Source organism: Esox lucius, chromosome 3 (assembly GCF_011004845.1).
Source record: "Esox lucius isolate fEsoLuc1 chromosome 3, fEsoLuc1.pri, whole genome shotgun sequence".
Lineage (NCBI taxonomy): Eukaryota > Metazoa > Chordata > Actinopteri > Esociformes > Esocidae > Esox > Esox lucius.
This window is the reverse complement of record NC_047571.1, coordinates 1187296-1207548: the sequence shown is the minus strand read 5'-3', so window position 1 is coordinate 1207548 and position 20253 is coordinate 1187296. Positions and strand designations below refer to the sequence as shown.

The 20253-nt window shown below is 40.9% G+C and overlaps 1 protein-coding gene across 3 annotated transcripts in view; it reads right to left on the bottom strand.

The window, feature by feature from the left end:
* Positions 1 to 20253, bottom strand: part of plppr4a (phospholipid phosphatase related 4a) — a 263231-nt gene that overhangs the window by 40396 nt on the left and 202582 nt on the right. For all 3 annotated transcript variants that reach the window (XM_029117179.2, XM_029117181.2, XM_020044605.3), the window contains one exon: positions 13788 to 13961. In XM_029117179.2, the coding sequence (XP_028973012.2) occupies positions 13788 to 13961 (174 nt within the window). The remainder of the gene's footprint in view (positions 1 to 13787; positions 13962 to 20253) is intronic.

The window sequence follows — 20253 nt, the reverse complement described above, 5'->3', positions numbered from 1 at the left end:
TTGTTTTTCAATCGAATTGTTCATGTTATAGGTCACATTAAAGGTGGAAAAAGTTCTGACATGATTTATCTTTGTCTCATTCTTTTACATCACAAGAACCTGGCATTTTAACAGGGGTGTGTAGACTTTTTACATCCATTGTATGTTCTTTGCATCTTAAGTAAGAGCGAGACATGGGTGGACAATTGAAGTCAAGAGGTATTTGTAAAATGGAGGTGGGCAACCTGCATTTGGGTGAACCTTGGGTGGAGAGAGAAAGTTCTTCCTAGCCACTGAAATCCAACACTACTGTTGTTTGCTCCTTGGGGTTTAAGGCCGGGTATATCTGTAAAGCACGTTGTGACAACTGCTGTTGTAAAAAGGGCTTTCTAAATACATTTGATTGATTGAAACTGATAAGAGGAATAAACCTAACTGGTTTAGAAGAGATTAACATGTATTGATGAAATGTTATACAAACATTTGGTTTTCTGAACTGTTCTTCAGACAGACTGTCACTGATCTTGTGTTAGTGTCTTTCTGTCTCTATTTGCAAATATTATATCATTGTAACTGTAATTGTACTTGTGCCTTAGGCTGGCCACAATAAAAGGCCACTCTAAAATATGCAGTTTCAATGTATTGGGGGGGTCCGAAAACCAGTCAGTATCTAGCGTGACCACCATTTGCCTCACGTAGTGCAACAAATCTCCTTCGCATAGAGTTGATCAGGTTGTTGATTATGGCCTGTGGAATGTTGGTCCACTCCTCTTCAATGGAAGTTGCTGGATATTCGCAGGACCTGGAACACGCTGCCGTATACGCCGATCCAGAGCATCCCAAACATGCTCTGTGGGCGACATGTCCAGTGAGTATGCTGGCAATGCAAGAACTGGGATGTTTTCTGCTTCCAGGAATTGTGTACAGATCCTTGCAACATGGGGCCTTGCATTATCATGCTGCAACATGAGTTGATAGTCGTGGATGGTACAACAATGGGTCTCAGGATCTCATCACGGTATCTCTGTGCATTCAAAATGCCATCAATAAAATGCACCTGTGTTCGTTGTCCATAACACACGCCTGCCCATACCATAACCCCACCGCCACCATGGGCAACTCGATCCACAACGTTAACGTCAGCAAACTACTCAACCACACGACTGCCATCTGCCCTATACACTGAAAACTGGGATTCATCCATGAAGAGAACACCTCTCCAAAATCCCAGACGCCATTGAATGTGAGCATTTGCCCACTCAAGTCGGTTATGACGACTAACTGCAGTCAGGTCGAGACCGTTTCTGCACAGTTTGTGCAGAAATTCTTTGGTTATGCAAACCGATTGTCGCAGCAGCTGTCCGCGTTGCTGGTCTCAACCGATCTTGGAGGTGAAGATGCTGGATGTGGAGGTCCTAGGCTGGTGTGGTTACACGTGGTCTGCAGTTGTGAGGCTGGTTGAATGTACTGCCAAATTCTCTGAAATTTCTTTGGAGATGGCTTATGGTAGAGAAATGAACATTCAATTCACAGGCAACAGCTCTGGTGGACATTCTTGGAGTCAGCATACCAATTGCACGGTCCCTCAAAACTTGCGAAATCTGTGGCATTGTGCTGTGTGATGGAACTGTACATTTTAGAGTGGCCTTTTATAGTGGGCAGCCTAAGGCACACCTGTGCAATAATCATGCTGTCTAATCAGCATCTTGATAAGCCACACCTGTGAGGTGGATGGATTATCTCAGCAAAGGAGAAGTGCTCATTAACCCAGATTTAGACAGATTTGTGAACAATATTAGAGAGAAATAGGACCTTTGTGTTCAGCTCACGATAAATGGGGGCAAAAACAAAAGTGTTGTGTTTATAATTTTGCTCAGTGTAAGAACCTATGATTGAATAATTAATGCAATGATTAATATATTTCAGCTGGTTGCCATTATGTTTACCCTAACTTGTGCAATGAGTAGCTTCTCATTTCTTAAACAACCATGTCGGAAGACGTATCCTGTGGTCGTGGAAAAGATGTTACTGTGTTTCAGAAGGTTTAAATTATTGGCCTGCATCAAGCAAAGAAAACAACTAAGGAGATTTTTGAAATAACTGAAATTGGGTTAAGAACTGTCAAATGCATGATTAAAACCTGGAAGAAAAGTGGTGAACCTTCAACTTTGAACAGTCAAGATTGGACTTTGGAGCAATGGAGAAAGGTCATGCGGTCTAATGAGTCCAGATTTACAGGTCAGTGTAAAAAGGGAAGCGCATGAGGAAATTAACCCATTATGCATAGTGCCCACTGTACAAGTTTCTGGAGGCAGTGTCATGATCTGGGGTTGCTTCAAATAGTCATGATTAAACTCAGCAACTTTATTTGGCAATAAAATGAAGTCAGCTGAGTACCTGAATGTACTGAATGACCAAGTTATCCCATCATTTAATTTTTTCATCCCATGACACCATGAGCATATTCCAGGACAACAATCCCAGAATACCCCAGGCACCAATTGTACAAGATTCGTTCAGGAAACATAATTTTAACACATTAATTGGCAACCACAGAATCCTGACCTTAGCCCCACTGAAAGTCATTGGGATGTGCTGGAGAAGACTATACGGAGTGGTTTGCCTCTCCCGTTGTCAATACAAGATCTCAGCCAAAAATGTATGCCTCTCTGGACAGAATTAAATGATGTGACGTTGCATAAGTCAAATTCACTGCAATTGCACGCCGTAAACAAAATTAACCTGTTCAATAATCGGTACCCCAGATCTGGGGTACCAAACCCATTAGAACCCTTCAGAACCAATTTTATTTTTCAGAAGTTGCTTATCTTCCATCTCCGGCAGAGTATAGCATCTCTGCGCTTGGTCTCACTACCTTATATGGGCACACAGACATTTTTGACCCCTTCCCTCCCCTCCCATGCGTCAGGCCTCCTGCTGGCACAGCTACCAAGTAGTAAACAAAGCATTTGTCCGACAAACAGAGGCTAAAGTTGAATTTGCAATGAAGCCAGACACTCAATCAATCATAAGGACATATATTTTGGATGCCTGGGACTTACCTTTATTGATCCAGACATCTGAGGCGCCATCTTTATTTGAAAGTTGGAAACTTTTTTCATCACAAGGTAAGCTCTTGTTTGGTCTGTGCTTGTCATAAAGCTTCCAGTTCGGTACCAAAAGAATTGTTAGGTTCCTAGAACCTTAACCAGCCTATTGGCAATGTTATCCGATCATGTATGACTGATAAAACATGTCAATTGTCTGGGTGGTCAGTATGCGCTATTACACGTGGATGACTTAGTTTCGTGGAACATTCAGATTTCCTTTTAGCTCATGCTACGTTAGCGTAGCTTAGCATAGCTTTAGGTTGGATTGACAAGTCAAGTAGCCAATTAGATTGTCCATTCAGTGGTAGGCTGATTTTTCCAGGCTGGGGAGAGCCTCGCCATGGATCCTCATTGCGCAACAGGTTGAAGGTCGCTTGGAAAGTTACTGGGATGAGAATGTTGTGTTTTTATTGTAAAAATGGGTTACTATACTAAACAAATAGAATTTAAAACATTACAGATGTACATCAAACAGTGGAATGATGTTTTAAACAGTTGTGTGTTCTAGCTTCTGCCTGAAAACCTTCTTTCTTCCAATCTACATTCTGCTGAATTCCTCAATCTCCCATGTGTATTTTATACAGTATACCTTCACTGTGCGTGTCCTGACAACATATGTGCACATAAATTGCGGTTATAATGGGCAAGTGCAGTATAGGCGAAATTCTCAATTTCTTCATTTACATTCAAGGGGAAAGGTGGGCCAATGAAATGTGTGTGCAACGTTTTTGGGGGCCAGTCAGTGTATTTCTCAAGTCCACTCATGAAAGACATTTGAATAGCACACACCCAATCTGTTCCTGTAAAATGTTCCTGTAAGGGCAAACAGCCCACTATTTTGAATTATCTGAAAAACCTACCTTTGAGAAGTAGTCCTAGGCCGTTCGTCCCATTTCCAAGAAACTTCACAAATAGCATCTGTGGATACTGCCCATCAATAACTATTAACAATATCAGACATTTCAAACACAACTTCCTGAGTCCTACAATTTTACAGGTAGTGAAAGCATATCTCCCAAAACAGTTTGTCCAATTCTCACCAAATTAGGTATGCACCATTGCCATGACAAGGTAAGGATATGTGCAAAGTGTGGCACCAATTGGCCATTTGGGGGCGCTGTTCCAGAAAATCACATTAAACGCTCATTAATGTTTTGTTTCCATAGGCCCACGCCTCTAGCGCCACCATCGGGTAAAAGTTGCAATTTTCAAACGCCTATTCTTCAGGCTCTGATTGTCCAAGAGACCAATGTCATATGATGCTGGAGCACATGCTGAACAACTTTGCAAGGGGATGTTTTCATTTCCGCCTAACTAGATTTTCCGCCATTTTGGATTTTGTGAAGAAATTTCTAAAACGTATCTCATACCACAAATTTTGGCCAAGCCGCCAAACAGGATGTGAGGCCATATCTCAGCAACCGTTTGTCCGAAGGTCACCAAACTTGGTGTCCATGGTTGCAAATAGGAACAGAGGGAACATTCAGGCTTTGGCACGAATCGGCCATGTGGGGGCACTATACTAGGAAAGCACTTTAAGGTTCATTACAGGCTCAATACTCCAGAACGCAAACAGATATTTCAACCAAACTTGGTGTGTTACATGAGTGCAACATGTTGTTGTACTGCAGCGAATAGGGAGTTGGTAGACCAAACAATGTGACCACCAAGGACCAATTAAGTTCAAGCAATGAATCAAAGGCTTTCGAAATGTTTGACTGCCATCAAACCTGATCAGTATAAGGTATTGTAGGCCCCCAACAACCAGGAAAAGTTTGGGTGAGATTGGCCATTGGGGGTCGCTACAGTGTACAGTCAAATTTGTGAATTTCAAACGCTTATTACTCGGGCTCTGGTTGTCCTAATACAAAACATATGATGCAGGAGCACGCACTGAACAACTTTGCTAATGGCTGTTTTCATTTCTGCCTAACTAGATTTTCTGGCATTTTGGTAAAAAACCTATAAAAGTTTTGTCCAGTGTAATGGCATTTTCTAAAGTCAAAACGTTTTACGAAAATGGTAGGTAAGACAGAGGAAAACTCAGTTGCACAATAAAGTTTATTCTTGCAAGGAGAGAGTACACAGGTTACAAAGTAACAGTGAATAATCTCTAAATTAATACAGGACAATCGTCAGTATTTAAAGGGGAAAAAGGGGTGTGGTAAGATGCTGCCCATCTTTCTTATGTCAATACAACACATTCCCTTTGTTCTATCACATATCCTAGGCTTCACACAAGGCACATGACATCCTCCCCCACCTGGGTAACCTTCTCAACCCATGAGGAGGACTTAAAGCATCTGGACAAACTACAGATTTACACAGATTTACGATTAACCCTATAATCTGCTGATATCAGTCAAGGATGCCCCCTTCGACAAATACCAGATCCCCCTCTCCCACATTCCTCTACTTATCTAAACATGGGGACCCAGTCCTTTAATCAGTAAGAATACATCAGTTGAAGAAATTTCCAAGACACCAGTCTTTTGGAAACAAGCCTAACAAAAGTTGCTAGACATAATTTTTATTTGCATAACCATTTGTCCATTACAGTCAATTAAATTCGGCAGTAAAGCCTCCAAACAGCAAGTGAGGCCATATCTCAGCAATAATTTATCCAATGGGTACCAAACATAGTATCCATGGTTGGGATGAGGGGCAGAAGAGGCAAGTGAAATTTGGCACTAATCGGCAATGTGGGGGCGCTATACCAGAAAACCCATTAAAACGCTTGTTATTATTTACACAAACGGATGACCAGGCCTATTAGGCCTATCAGGCTTATGAAATGAGGGTGCATCTCAGCAACCTTTTGTCTGATAGTCACCAAACTGGGTATCCATTGTTGGAAGGAGGAGTAGAGGAGGTGTGCAATGTTTGGCACTAATCAGCCATGTGGGGACGCTATACAAAGTGAAAAGTCAGTTTGAAGGCTCATTAAGCCTGAATGCAAATAGATATTTCAAGCTAACTTGGTCTGTTGCATGAGTGCATCAGGTTGTGCTACTGTAATAAATACCATGTGACCACCACCGGCCAATGAAATTCAAGCTATGAATCAAAGGCTTTAACATTTTTATTCGCCATCAAACCTTCAGTATAAGCTCCTATAGGCCCTCTACAAGCATTTTAAAATATGGATGAGATTGGCCATTGGGGGGCGCTACAGTGTATAATAAAAGTTGATATTGTCAAATAGTGATTTCTCCGTGCTCCTTAGAGCTGAAATCACCAAACTTATCTCAAATACTGCTTTGTCTAGTGCATAACAAAATTGCCTCTTGCACCTATGAGCTGTGTCATCTTCGTTTCCCGGTATTTTGAATAGATTAAAACGATAGTGGAATGAACCAGTCCTAGGCTATTCGTCCGATTTCCACGAAACATCACATATAGTATCTGTGGATACTCCCCATCAATAATTACCAAAAGACAATTGGATATTTCAAACACAGCAGATGTCATATGTCAACAACTTCCTGCATCCTACAGTTTGACAGGATGTGAAAGTATATCTCCACAAACGTATATCACCATATTTGGTACGCATCATTGGTATGACAAGGTAACGATACCTGTAGAGTGAGGTACCAATTGGCCATTGGGGGGCGTTAGTGTATGGTCAAACTTGAGGTTTTCAAATAGAGATATCGCTGTGCTCCTTAGAACTAAAGTCACCAAACTCTTCTAAAATGGTGCTGCCTGTTAAGCCAAACAAAATTGCCTGTCGCATCTATGAGCTCCATTTTCTGCATTTCTATGAACTTTGAATATATTACAATGAAAGTAAAACGAATTAGTCCTAAGCCATTGGTTGGATTTTGCCAAAACTTCAACAGAAGCAACATTGGCAATGTATATATACAATTATTATAAAAGTTGGAATTTCAGAACATAGTGGCCAAAGATATGCCAATCTATTTAAACATAATGTGTTTTATGTTAACACTGAGATATAAATAGCCTAGAAGGCCAAAAACGCCTATAAGGCTTACAAGGCTTAAATTACCTAGAAGCCCTATGAGAACAAAATGACTTTTAAGTCTAAAGGGCTTTCACAGGACATACAACCTACCAGGCCTCTAAGGTCTATACAATGTAAATGGGTTAAAAGGCATATGAGACCTAAAAGTCCTATAAAGCCTTTATCCACATTTCTGTGACCTTAAGATCACCTCATACACAGTGATCTGCCTACACTTCTAACAACTTACCAAGTATGTGTCTGTGACATGAAGCCGACTGACAAGTTGTCACCAACCGCCTTGTAAAAAATTATGGAGCATATGGGTCACTAACATGATACTTGTTTAGTTTAAAGGCTTATGACCACCAAAACAGTTCCCCAATATTGTTTGGAGGCTACATTAAACTTGAGATTTTGAAATCACCATATCTTTGAACACGTTTGACCTACAGTCACCCAATATATTTCAAAGTGTGTATCTGTTATGGAAATTCTTGAACTAATGTACATTAGAGAAATGTCTGCTTTTACCTGGTATGAAATTCTGGTCTTTGTGACACACATGTCGGCATAATATCAGCTCATCATTAGTTACTCTGACCATTTTTTAACCTGCCTAAACCAAAAAGGGTATCCTTTGTTCTTCAGGAATATAGCCAACTGTCTTTTACGATGTTCCCCTTGTTTATGCTTGGGTAAAAGTTTATGGCAGGAAGGATAAGGAACAAATGTTGACAATGACCCCAAACATACTTCAAAAAGCACACAGAAATGGATGGCAACAAAGTGCTGGAGAGTTCTGACCTGGACCAGTTTGCAAAGGAAGAGTGGTCCAAATTCCGGGTGAGAGGTGTAAGAAGCTTATTGATGGTTATAGGAAGCGATTGATTTCCGTTATTTTTTCCAAAGGGTGTGCAACCAAATATTAAGTTAACCCTAAGTAGTTGGTGGGGATTTCGGCCGGATTACACTACTTGGACATTTTGGGTCCTAGATTCATTTCTGTAACAGATACAACCTATTATGATGTATCCTGGTAATCACAACCCACTTGGCTTCAATAAAAACACATAAAAACAGACTTTTGGGTCACCATTTTAAAAACTCATCTATTGGAAAGGCAAAAGGAATATTTTTCGGAAAACATTTCTGCCATTCAGCATAAAGATTTTTTTTTTAAAGCATTATAAACAATTGTGTCAATGGTATTTCCTCATACTTTCATGCCTTTACTATCAAATTACACTGTATTGGGTTGAAAATAATGAAATAATTAAATAATAGAAGGTAAAAAATATAGGCACCCCCAAAAAATTGGGTTCTTCTACCTAGAAATAAAACACAATAAAATGAAAGATAATTATCTTATATCACTTCTTTTTACATGTAATGACGCAGAACGGAGCTAGTCAGCACTAGATCGCTAGTTACGTTTGGACTTATATAATTTATAAACTCAGAAAAATTACCCAAAAACTCAAGAACACCCCCATACTATGTTGACTAAATATTTATTTTTATATCATATTTATAATACAAACGATGTATTGTGGTTCAAAACATCATATATAGTGATGTACACCCTTGTAATCCCTATTCTTGTCTACACATTAGCCTTTCTATTTTTTGTTCCAATACACACAAAGGAAATAAAAATGTGTGATATGTGGGCTAATACCACACAGTTCCACAGGGGTGTGCCCCTTATGTCTGTTCCAATCTCTGACTGTGACATGTGTGCTTTATTGTTTCCCAAGAGTACCCAGCTGGACAGTAAATGTGGACCAAATCCAATGGTGAAAGATAACATCAGATGTGAGGAGACATCCACCCTGTGCTACTCTTGCAGAAGAAAGGCTGTCCCGGTAACTGTGACTGTCCCGAAACCTCTGACGTGGTGTATACACCGAGAAGGCGCAGGGTCAGTGCTGTTGGGACACTCAGGCTGTCACATGGTTATAGGTATGGTTGCAAACGTTCCCACTTCCCCGACACTCAACAGATCAAATTCATCCTTAAGATGTCTAAAGGATGGAACAGCCAGTTTACTTGCCCTGCTATCCGTAGCCGCTGCCTGTGACATAGCTGCCTTAAAAGGTACTTATTGGGTGTGTGGTACTCAGGCTTATGATTTTCTACCTAATAACTGGGCTGGCACTTGTGGATTGGCATACGTCATTCCGGCATTGCGAGTCTCGGATTCTTTCCCTGTTGTTGTTAATAGTAGCCAGCGGCCAACACGTGACCTGTCCTGGCTGACCCATTAGCAGACCTGGGGCACTTGAACGATGGGCATACTATTGCCCATGTACAGTGTGATGCAATCCTTGGATCAGGTGTGTGATTTAGCTTTAGAAGTAGAACATCTTCCAAATGTGACTGCTAGGGCCAGTAGTTTGATCTCTGAGGAGCTGGGAGCTACCCACTTGCTTGCTCTCAAGAGCAGGGCAGCCTTAGACTATCTATTGGCCTCCCAGGGAGGAACCTGTGCTCTGATAGGACAGGAATGCTGCCTTTCCTGAATTTATACCTAATTACAACTCCATTGTTTCTGACCTAGTTAATGAAATTAGTTTCTCACCAGGCCCACAATGATAACATCATTGTGACTATTTTCCTGGATGGCCGAATTGTGAGGTCAGTATTGCTGGGTAGTCTTTGAATGGATTGGTAAAGTCATTATAGTCATAGTGGCCATAGGCCTGTTAGTACTCTTCATACGTGCCAGTTGTCGAGTTATTGTGTTACAATAATAATCAATTTAGCATAAAGCTAAAATACATGCATTAGTCTATTAGTATGATGACTTGTTTTGTATGTATTTCATAGCATTAGATATAATATTTTGGGGGCTGATAAGGGGGAGTATAAAGAGCCACAATATGTAATCAGAACAATTGTTATGACACTACTCTGTTGGTCTCTGTACTTATACTCTGTTTTGTGAAGGCAATTGTTCCTGTGGATCCACATAATTAAAACGAGAAATAGTCAACTGTTATACCAGACTCTGAGAGGTTTTTACATCGCGAACATCGCAAACATTTTCCACAAGACCACATGAAATCTTAAATGTACCGTAGATGATCAGATCCCCAAACTCTTTGCAATTTTAAATTGAGAAATGTTATTTTGCAGCCGAGTGTGAAGCGGTGGGGATGAAAATCAGTACCTCCAAATCCGAGGCCATGGTCCTCAGTCGGAAAAGGGTGGCTTGCCCACTTCAGGTTGGTGGAGAGTGCCTGCCTCAAGTGGAGGAGTTTAAGTATCTAGGGGTCCTGTTCACGAGTGAGGGAAGGATGGAACGGGAGATTGACAGACGGATCGGTGCAGCTTCTGCAGTAATGCGGTCGATGTATCGGTCTGTCGTGGTGAAGAAAGAGCTGAGCCGCAAGGCGAAGCTCTCGATTTACCGGTCAATCTACGTTCCTACTCTCACCTATGGTCATGAGCTTTGGGTCATGACTGAAAGGACAAGATCCCGGATACAGGCGGCCGAAATGAGCTTTCTCCGCAGGGTGGCTGGGCGATCCCTTAGAGATAGGGTGAGAAGCTCGGTCACCCGGGAGGAGCTCAGAGTAGAGCCGCTGCTCCTCCACATCGAGAGGGGTCAGCTGAGGTGGCTTGGGCATCTGTTTCGGATGCCTCCGGAACGCTTTCCTGGGAAGGTGTTCCGGTCCCGTCCCACCGGGAAGAGACCCCGGGGAAGACCTAGGACACGCTGGAGGGACTATGTCTCCCGGCTGGCCTGGGAAGGCCTCGGTGTCCCCCCGGAAGAGCTGGAGGAAGTGTCTGGGGAGAGGGAAGTCTGGGCATCCCTGCTTAGACTGCTGCCCCCGCGACCCGGCCCCGGATAAGCGGAAGATGATGCTATGCTATGCTATGCTATGCTATGCTATGCTATTCTCACATTGTTGCACTATTTGCCTGAGCAGTCTTTCACAGAGTGTTGAACCCCTCCCAATCTTTACATCTGACAGACTCATCTTCTCTGGGATGCTCTTTTTATAAACAATCATTTTACTGACCTGTTGCCAATTTACTTAGTTAGTCATAAGATGTTCACCAGGTTTTTTTTCATTAGATCAATTTGTACATTTTCACTTAGGGGTGTACTCACTTTTGTTGCCAGCGATTTAGACATTAATGGCTGTGTGTCATTTTGAGGGGACAGCACATTTACACTGTAATACAAGCTGTACACTCACGACTTTACATTGCAGCAAAGTGTCATTTCTTCAATGTTGTCACATGAAAAGATATACTCAAATATTTACAAAAATGTGAGGGGTGTACTCACTTTTGTGAGATACTGTAGGTTGAGTCCTAGACAAGCAAATATTGAAACACTGATTTCTCTTTCAAAGTGGTTATGCCACATTCATACGCATGTATAATATAAAAACCATATGATCCACTTACATGTGCGGGGGTGTGGTTTTGCACATATCTGCACACAAGGTCTATAAAGGAAAATTATGTTCTAATTCTCATATATGTTGATAAAAATAACAGAAAACTATTTTAATCAACCACATGGTGGCACTGTTGAGGTTTACTCTTCACACACCTTCGTATTTAGCATCTATACTTAAATGGTGTCCTAAAGCTAGATAAATCAGGCCAGAATGTTAAAAACATGGCTACTTTTAACCAATGATCTTGTGTGTGGGCTTGATATTGCATTTACAGCTCCGGAAAAAATTAAGAGACAGCTTTCCAAAAAGGTCGAAAAGGAAGGTTTTGAGTGAGGAACAGAAGGGTTAAAATTAAGAGACCACTGCACATTGAACACTTCTGTTCCTCACTCAAAACTTTCCATTTCAACTTTTTTGGAAAGGAAAGAAAAAGGTGCAGTAGTCTCTTAATATTTTCCGGAGCTGTTTAACGCACAAATTTCTTATACGCATACTGGTATTATAATTTTACTTGGTACATACACTCCCCTAAAGGATTATTAGGAACACCATACTAATACTGTGTTTGACCCCATTTCGCCTTCAGAACTGCCTTAATTCTACATGGCATTGATGTACTGAAAGCATTCTTTAGAAATGTTGGCCCATATTGATAGGATAGCATCTTGCAGTTGATGGAGATTTGTGGGATGCACATCCAGGGCACAAAGCTCCCGTTCCACCACATCCCAAAGATGCTCTATTGGGTTGAGATCTGGTGACTGTGGGGGCCATTTCAGTACAGTGAACTCATTGTCATGTTCAAGAAACCAATTTGAAATGATTCAAGCTTTGTGACATGGTGCATTATCCTGCTGGAAGTAGCCATCAGAGGATGGGTACATGGTGGTCATAAAGGGATGGACATGGTCAGAAACAATGCTCAGGTAGGCCGTGGGATTTAAACGATGCCCAATTGGCACTAAGGGGCCTAAAGTGTGCCAAGAAAACATCCCCCACACCATTACACCACCACCACCAGCCTGCACAGTGGTAACAAGGCATGATGGATCCATGTTCTCATTCTGTTTACCCCAAATTCTGACTCTACCATCTGAATGTCTCAACAGAAATCGAGACTCATCAGACCAGGCAACATTCTTCCAGTCTTCAACTGTCCAATTTTGGTGAGCTCGTGCAAATTGTAGCCTCTTTTCCCTATTTGTAGTGGAGATGAGTGGTACCCGGTGGGTCTTCTGCTGTTGTAGCCCATCCACCTCAAGGTTGTGCGTGTTGTGGCTTCACAAATGCTTTGCTGCATACCTCGGTTGTAATGAGTTTGTTATTTCAGTCAAAGTTGCTCTTCTATCAGCTTGAATCAGTCGGCCCATTCTCCTCTGACCTCTAGCATCAACAAAGCATTTTCGCCCACAGGACTGCCGCATACTGGATGTTTTTCCCTTTTCACACCATTCTTTGTAAACCCTAGAAATGGTTATGCGTGAAAATCTCAGTAAATGAGCAGATTGTGAAATACTCAGACCGGCCCGTTTGGCACCAACAACCATGCCACGCTCAAAATTGCTTAAATCACCTTTCTTTCCCATTTGGACATTCAGTTTGGAGTTCAGGAGATTGTCTTGACCAGGACCACACCCCTAAATGCATTGAAGCAACTGCCATGTGATTGGTTGATTAGATAATTGCATTCATGAGAAATTGAACAGGTGTTCCTAATAATCCTTTAGGTGAGTGTATATTGACAACCATGAGACAACAAAAACCAGTGCAATATTGTCCAGATGGGAATATTAGTGAAAAGGAAAAAACATGCATGCCATATTTTTTTCAGCTATGGACATGAGTTGGATATGTGTCCTATCAAAGAAAATGTGCAATCTGACTAGTACCTGCTGCTTGCAGCTATCATTTTATATATTTTTTTCTTTGAAGGGCAGTCAACCCAACACCTCAGCCATGGGAGCACAGCAAGTCAGAATAAAAAGGGGAGTAGTCCCAGAGTCATTGCCTCATTGTGTAATCTTAAATATTTGAATTCTTATAACCACACTGACAAAGCTGCAACTGTGAACCATTATTAGGCAACATGAATGGAGCAACAAGCCATCACCAAACACAGGTTAGATTATACATCTGAATCAAACAAGTTTTGAAATGTTGTTTTTTGGTTGGCAAACATTAAATTAGTGAAATAATGTATTTACAGACAAGTGAAATGGGACAGTGTATACTTAGTCTGCTGTCAGTCCTATCAACAAGTAACTGAGTAAGTGACAGAGAACTTTCCATTTAATTCAAGAAACTTACCAGGTAGATGGCAATGCCTCCTCCAATAAGGAAACCACAGTAGACATCAACGGCATGATTCTTAAACTGGATGATTCTGGTCAAGCCACAGATAATACCACCCATGATGAAAGAGAAAACCAGCATTGGCTTCAGCAGCTTAGAGGAGTCTGTCAATGTAGAGTTGAAGTACATCTGGAGAAGAATGAAGGAATGCCAATCAACACACCAGCATCAATATAAGGAAGACAATCGACAATGTCTTTGATAATGGACAGTGCTCATGACACTTTTTGTGGGGTAATCTTTAACATTTTATAAACAGTATATTTTCATATACCATTTATGACACCCTTTTTTTGTGGTTTGATTCTCTTAATAAAATATCCATATTCCGACCCCATTCCACCAGAACATTTTGACATCTTAGAAGACTAGAACATTCATATTGTTTAATGCCCCATATGCTGAGTATTCACTTGGTAGCTAGAACTCAGTGGGGAACCGTCAGGGCCCTCTAAGCCTAAGGAAAGATACAAATCTCTACATATTTTTATACACCCCCAGAGCATAATGTTTCCACCTCCATGTTTGAGGATGGTTTTCTTGGGGTCATAGGCAGCATTCCTCCTCCTCAAAACATGGCAAGTTGAGTTGATGCCAAAGAGCTTGATTTTGGTCTCATCTGACCTCAACACTTTCACCCAGTTCTCCTCTGAATCATTCAGATGTTCACTGGCAAACGTCAGACAGGCCTGTGCATGTGCTTTCTTGAGCAGGGGGACCTTGAGCGGGCGCTGTATGATTTCAGTCCTTCACGGCGTAGTGTGTTACCAATTGTTTGCTTGGTGAGTATGGTCCCAGATGCCTTGAGATCATTGACAAGATCCTCCTGTGTAGTTCTGTGCTGATTCCTCACTGTTCTCATGATCATTGCAACTCCACGAGGGGAGATCTTGCATGGAACCCCACACCGAGGGAAAGTGACAGTTCTTTTGTGTTTCTTCCATTTGCAAATAATCGCACCATCTGATGTCACCTTCTCACCAAGCTGCTTGGCGTTGGTCTTGTAGCCCATTCCAGCCTTGTGTACATCTACAATCCTGTCCCTGACATGCTTGAACAGCTCTTTGGTCTTGGCCATCAAGTCTTTGATCTTTGGAATCAGATTGATTGATTGCTTCTGTGGACAAACTGAGATTAGGAGCACTCCCTTTAAGAGTCTGCTCCTAATCTCAGCTCGTTACCTGTATAAAAGACACCTGGGAGCCAGCAATCTTTCTGATTGAGAGGGGATCAAATACTTATTACACTCATTAAAATGCAAATCAATTTAAAACATTTTTGACATACGTTTTTCTGGATTTGTTTGTTGTTATTCTGTCTCTCATTGTTCAAATATACCTACTATTAAAATGATAGACTGATAATTTCTTTGTCATTGGGAAAATGCACAAAATCAGCAGGGAATCAAATACTTTTTTCCCTCACTGTACTTACACTGTATGAAAAGGCCTGTGTCGGAGTGTGTCCATACAAGTAAAGATCTTTGTAATGGTAAAAGGCTAGTACAGAGAAGTCGCAATATAAAACGATTTTAACCAGTCGTAAGAAGTCAGCTCTTCTAATGTCTGGAAACTCCTCAAACTTTGCACATTCAAATTCCGATTTCAACAGTTTACACTCAGCAGGCAACCTAAAGTTAAAAAGCAGTATACTTAGTGTAGTACTTTGGACAAAAAGAAGTATAGAAATAGTTCAAAATGGACCCAGTTATTTAAAAATGTGCAAAAATGTGCAACAAAAGTTGTTCCAAAATAATATTGTTTACCAGTGTGTGGATGTCTACCATGACAACAAAGGAAACATTTTTATAACAAAGGAGTCATTGAATAAAAGCCTTTATAAAAAGACTGGTTGAGGATTCAGATCCACCAGAAGTTTGTTTCTTGAACTTTGCAATATTACATCAATGTCAGCTGAACAATGGCAAGATCATTGTTTGGATATAAATGTAAACATGCAATAAGAATGTTTACTTGAATCAACCTTTGGTCTTCTCCAACGCACTGGTCGATCTACAGGTGTGCAAAAAGTTTGGTTTCTCAATGGATATAATAATGTGAAAACCCTATGCAGATCCTCTCTATCTTCATTTGATATGACAAACAGCTTTTTACAAGGAAGGAAAATAATATCAGAAGTAATGACACATGAAACACTTGGTAATTCTCATTATTTTCAGTCTCTATTGATTTCCTTCCTACTTTCGTCTTAGCTTGTCCACAAACTATTTTGCACACAGCTGCATTGGCTTTTTCTCTGCTGGTGATCATCTGCTTTGCGCTTTGACATTACAGCGACTTGACTCAAGTCCGTCATTTGACTGGACTCAAGTCCATTAGAGCATATTACATTTAAGGTTTTAAATAAATAGAAGAGCGGAGATGACACACTGTTTTCCGATTATGGCTCAAAACTGGACGGTCTCGGCAGAGACTATATGTTTTGATCAAATTAATTGAAATAGGAGGGCGTAGTGATGGAAAACTAAATAACTCAATCTAGCAAAGAAAAACAGGACTGAGGGCATGACAATTTTCAGTGATCAGTGAAATTAAGAGGATTGGAGTTCACTACAACCCTGCTTCTTTTTTAAACATTTTACTTTGCAATTTTGTTACACTAATCAAAGTCTAGCGTTGAGAATGCATTCCAGCAATTTCTATCCAACTCGCCAAGCCATGGAAATGGCTACTGAAAACGTGAAGACAGACCAAGTAATTTTGTTACTACAAATAAAGGTAAGAGTCGACTAAGAGCTTACAGTATTAGCTAGCAGTACGTTCAGTAACAAGTTATGTGTTACAGCTATCTAGCTTGTTAGCGTTGTACCGTTGTTACATACAGAAAGCAATATTAAGCGCATTGCAACTACAAACCCGATTCCAAAGAATTTGGGACACTGTACAAATTGTGAGTAAAAAGGAATGGAATAATTTACAAATCTCATAAACTTATATTTAATTCACAATAGAATATAGATAAAATATTGAATGTTGAAAGTGAGAGATTTTGTAATGTCATGCCAAATATTGGCTCATTTTGGATTTCATGAGAGCTACACATTCCAGAAAAGTTGGGACAGGTAGCAATAAGAGGCCGGAAAAGTTAAATGTACAGATAAGGAACAGCTGGAGGACCAATTTGCAACTTATTATGTCAACTGGCAACATGATTGGGTATAAAAAGAGCCTCTCAGAGTGGCAGTGTCTCTCAGAAGTCAAGATGGGCAGAGGATCACCAATTCCCCCAATGCTGCGGCGAAAAATAGTGGAGCAATATCAGAGAAAAATTGCAAAGAGTTTGAAGTTATTATCATCTACAGTGCATGATATCATCCAAAGATTCAGAGAATCTGGAACAATCTCTGTGCGTAAGGGTCAAGGCCGGAAAACCATACTGGATCCGGGTACTGAAATGGCCAGCCAGCAGTCCAGATTATTTTTCCCTTAAACTGATACATTTTCTCAGTTTAAACATTTGATAGGTCATCTATGTTGTATTCTGAATAAATTATTGAAATTTGAATCTTCCACATCATTGCATTCTGTTTTTATTCACAATAGTACAGTGTCCCAACTTTTTTGGAATCGGGTTTGTACATAACTAACCCTAGTAAAACATTATATAGAAATATTTTTACATATACACTCACCTAAAGGATTATTAGGAACACCTGTTCAATTTCTCATGAATGCAATTATCTAATCAACCAATCACATGGCAGTTGCTTCAATGCATTTAGGGGTGTGGTCCTGGTCAAGACAATCTCCTGAACTCCAAACTGAATGTCAGAATGGGAAAGAAAGGTGATTCAAGCAATTTTGAGCGTGGCATGGTTGGTGCCAGACAGGCCGGTCTGAGTATTTCACAATCTGCTCAGTTACTGGGATTTTCACGCACAACCATTTCTAGGGTTTACAAAGAATGGTGTGTAAAGGGAAAAACATTCAATATGCGGCAGTCCTGTGGGCGAAAATGCTTTGTTGATGCTAGAGGTCAGAGGAGAATGGGCCGACTGATTCAAGCTGATAGAAGAGCCACTTTGACTGAAATAACCACTTGTTACAAACGAGGTATGCAGCAAAGCATTTGTGAAGCCACAACACGCACAACCTTGAGTTGGATGGGCAACAACAGCAAAAAAGAGGCTACAATTTGCACAAGCTCACCAAAATTGGACAGTTGAAGACTGGAAGAATTTTGCCTGGTCTGATGAGTCTCGATTTCTGTTGAGACATTCAGATGGTAGAGTCAGAATTTGGCGTAAACAGAATGAGAACATGGATCCATCATGCCTTGTTACCACTGTGCAGGCTGGTGGTGGTGGTGTAATGGTGTGGGGGATGTTTTCTTGGCACACTTTAGGCCCCTTAGTGCCAATTGGGCATCGTTTAAATGCCACGGCCTACCTGAGCATTGTTTCTGACCATGTCCATCCCTTTATGACCACCATGTACCCATCCTCTGATGGCTACTTCCAGCAGGATAATGCACCATGTCACAAAGCTTGAATCATTTCAAGTTGGTTTCTTGAACATGACAATGAGTTCACTGTACTGAAATGGCCCCCATAGTCACCAGATCTCAACCCAATAGAGCATCTTTGGGATGTGGTGGAACGGGAGCTTCGTGCCTTGGATGTGCATCCCACAAATCTCCATCAACTGCAAGAGGCTATCTTATCAATATGGGCCAATATTTCTAAAGAATGCTTTCAGCACCTTGTTGAATCAATGCCATGTAGAATTAAGGCAGTTCTGAAGGCGAAAGGGGGTCAAACACAGTATTAGTATGGTGTTCCTAATAATCCTTTAGGTGAGTGTACATACCTAGCAAATTAACCAGACTATGGACTGTATTTCTAACAGCTTGCTCGACGTAAGGCCCAGGGCCTAGCCTTTGTCGAGCAAGACGAAATGTATTATCTGCAAGTTGAACATTTAACTACAGTACATATGTTTGTTATTTTATTCAAATTTTTATCATTCGCTAATTGCCAGGATTTACCCCATTTTCATAGCGTGCAGTCGGGGACCTACACAATACTGCTGGCGAGGATGAAAAGTATAGGAAGCGTGAAAGGTTAATGTGAATTCATATTACTTCAAAAAAGCCTAAATAAATAAATCAATAAGTGTTGGGTGGCTGCGTGAAATAGAACATTCATCATGCAAAGGTATTAAACAAGATTAGTCTTTGGTTGTCTGGATTGTAGGCTTTGGCGAGGAATACTTTGGCAGAAATAACACTACAATGAACACTGTACCTGGTTATATAAATAGTTTAACTTGGTTAATAACTTGTTAATCACCTTTTATCTATAGACATTTATTTGTTAAGTGTAGAAGGGGCATGGCAAAAACATTTTCACATTTATTGCTTTACTGCATTGGTTGAATATATACATAATCTGCGATAGATGGCTCTAATACTGTACTGAAAAAGGAATGTTTTGTCTTTCATATCTCAGGTAGACCAGTGGTAAATCAGATTAGTCTAAAATGTATTGATGAAGAATAGAGCGGGACTGACTTTGAAGGAAAGAAATAGCCAGACTGCGAACTCTAACACTGAATTATAAACATTCTGTATAGTATAACTAACTTGATATTTGGAATCTTGCTACTCATTAATAACACTTGCCAATGTAAAATATGGAAACTCAGAGTTTTGTTACTAAAATGTTGCTAGAACGGTGAAAAAATGATTTGTATTTGTAAATCACAGTCGTTAGTTACTGGGAATGTAACTCTGGTTATATGAGTGGAGCCCCCTAGAGGGTTTAGCTACTAGTGGTTTACTCCCGCCATGTAAGCGGCCGTCACTGAAGAAAAATTATGCACATGCGTCAGCAAATCGGGGCACGCCTGCCCCTATAAAGGTACCTGTTCCATAGGACCCCCTCCTGACAATTACTTCAGCCAGCAGAAAAAAGCCGGGTGAGGCAGGACAACAAGTCTAGTGGACTCTGCTCCACTCATATAACCGGAGTTACATTCCCGGTAACTAACATATGAACCAGGATATACTCCCTGCCGAACCCAACAGGAAGCAATTGGAAATGCTGGATCAAGTCCAAGACTATCCCCACAACCTAAATCACACACACCCCCTCAGACTGCCAAAGGGAGGAAGTAACTAGTCAATACAAGGAATGCGTAAAAAACTTGTATAATAGACCGTTTCAACCCTACAGAGTGAGTGAAGACACGCCTGTAAAGGAAAGGACCAAAATACTAACCCAACAAGGGATTGAAACAGGATTGTGAAAACGGTAGGCAGATGCAAACCCGGATGGGTGTGATCGTCATAAGTTGTAACAAAAGGCAGTGAGAAAGATGGGAAACCACTCACATACGGCCCATACAAAAAGCACGCCACCACGCAATGGCGCGAGACATATAAAAAACCACACAGAGTG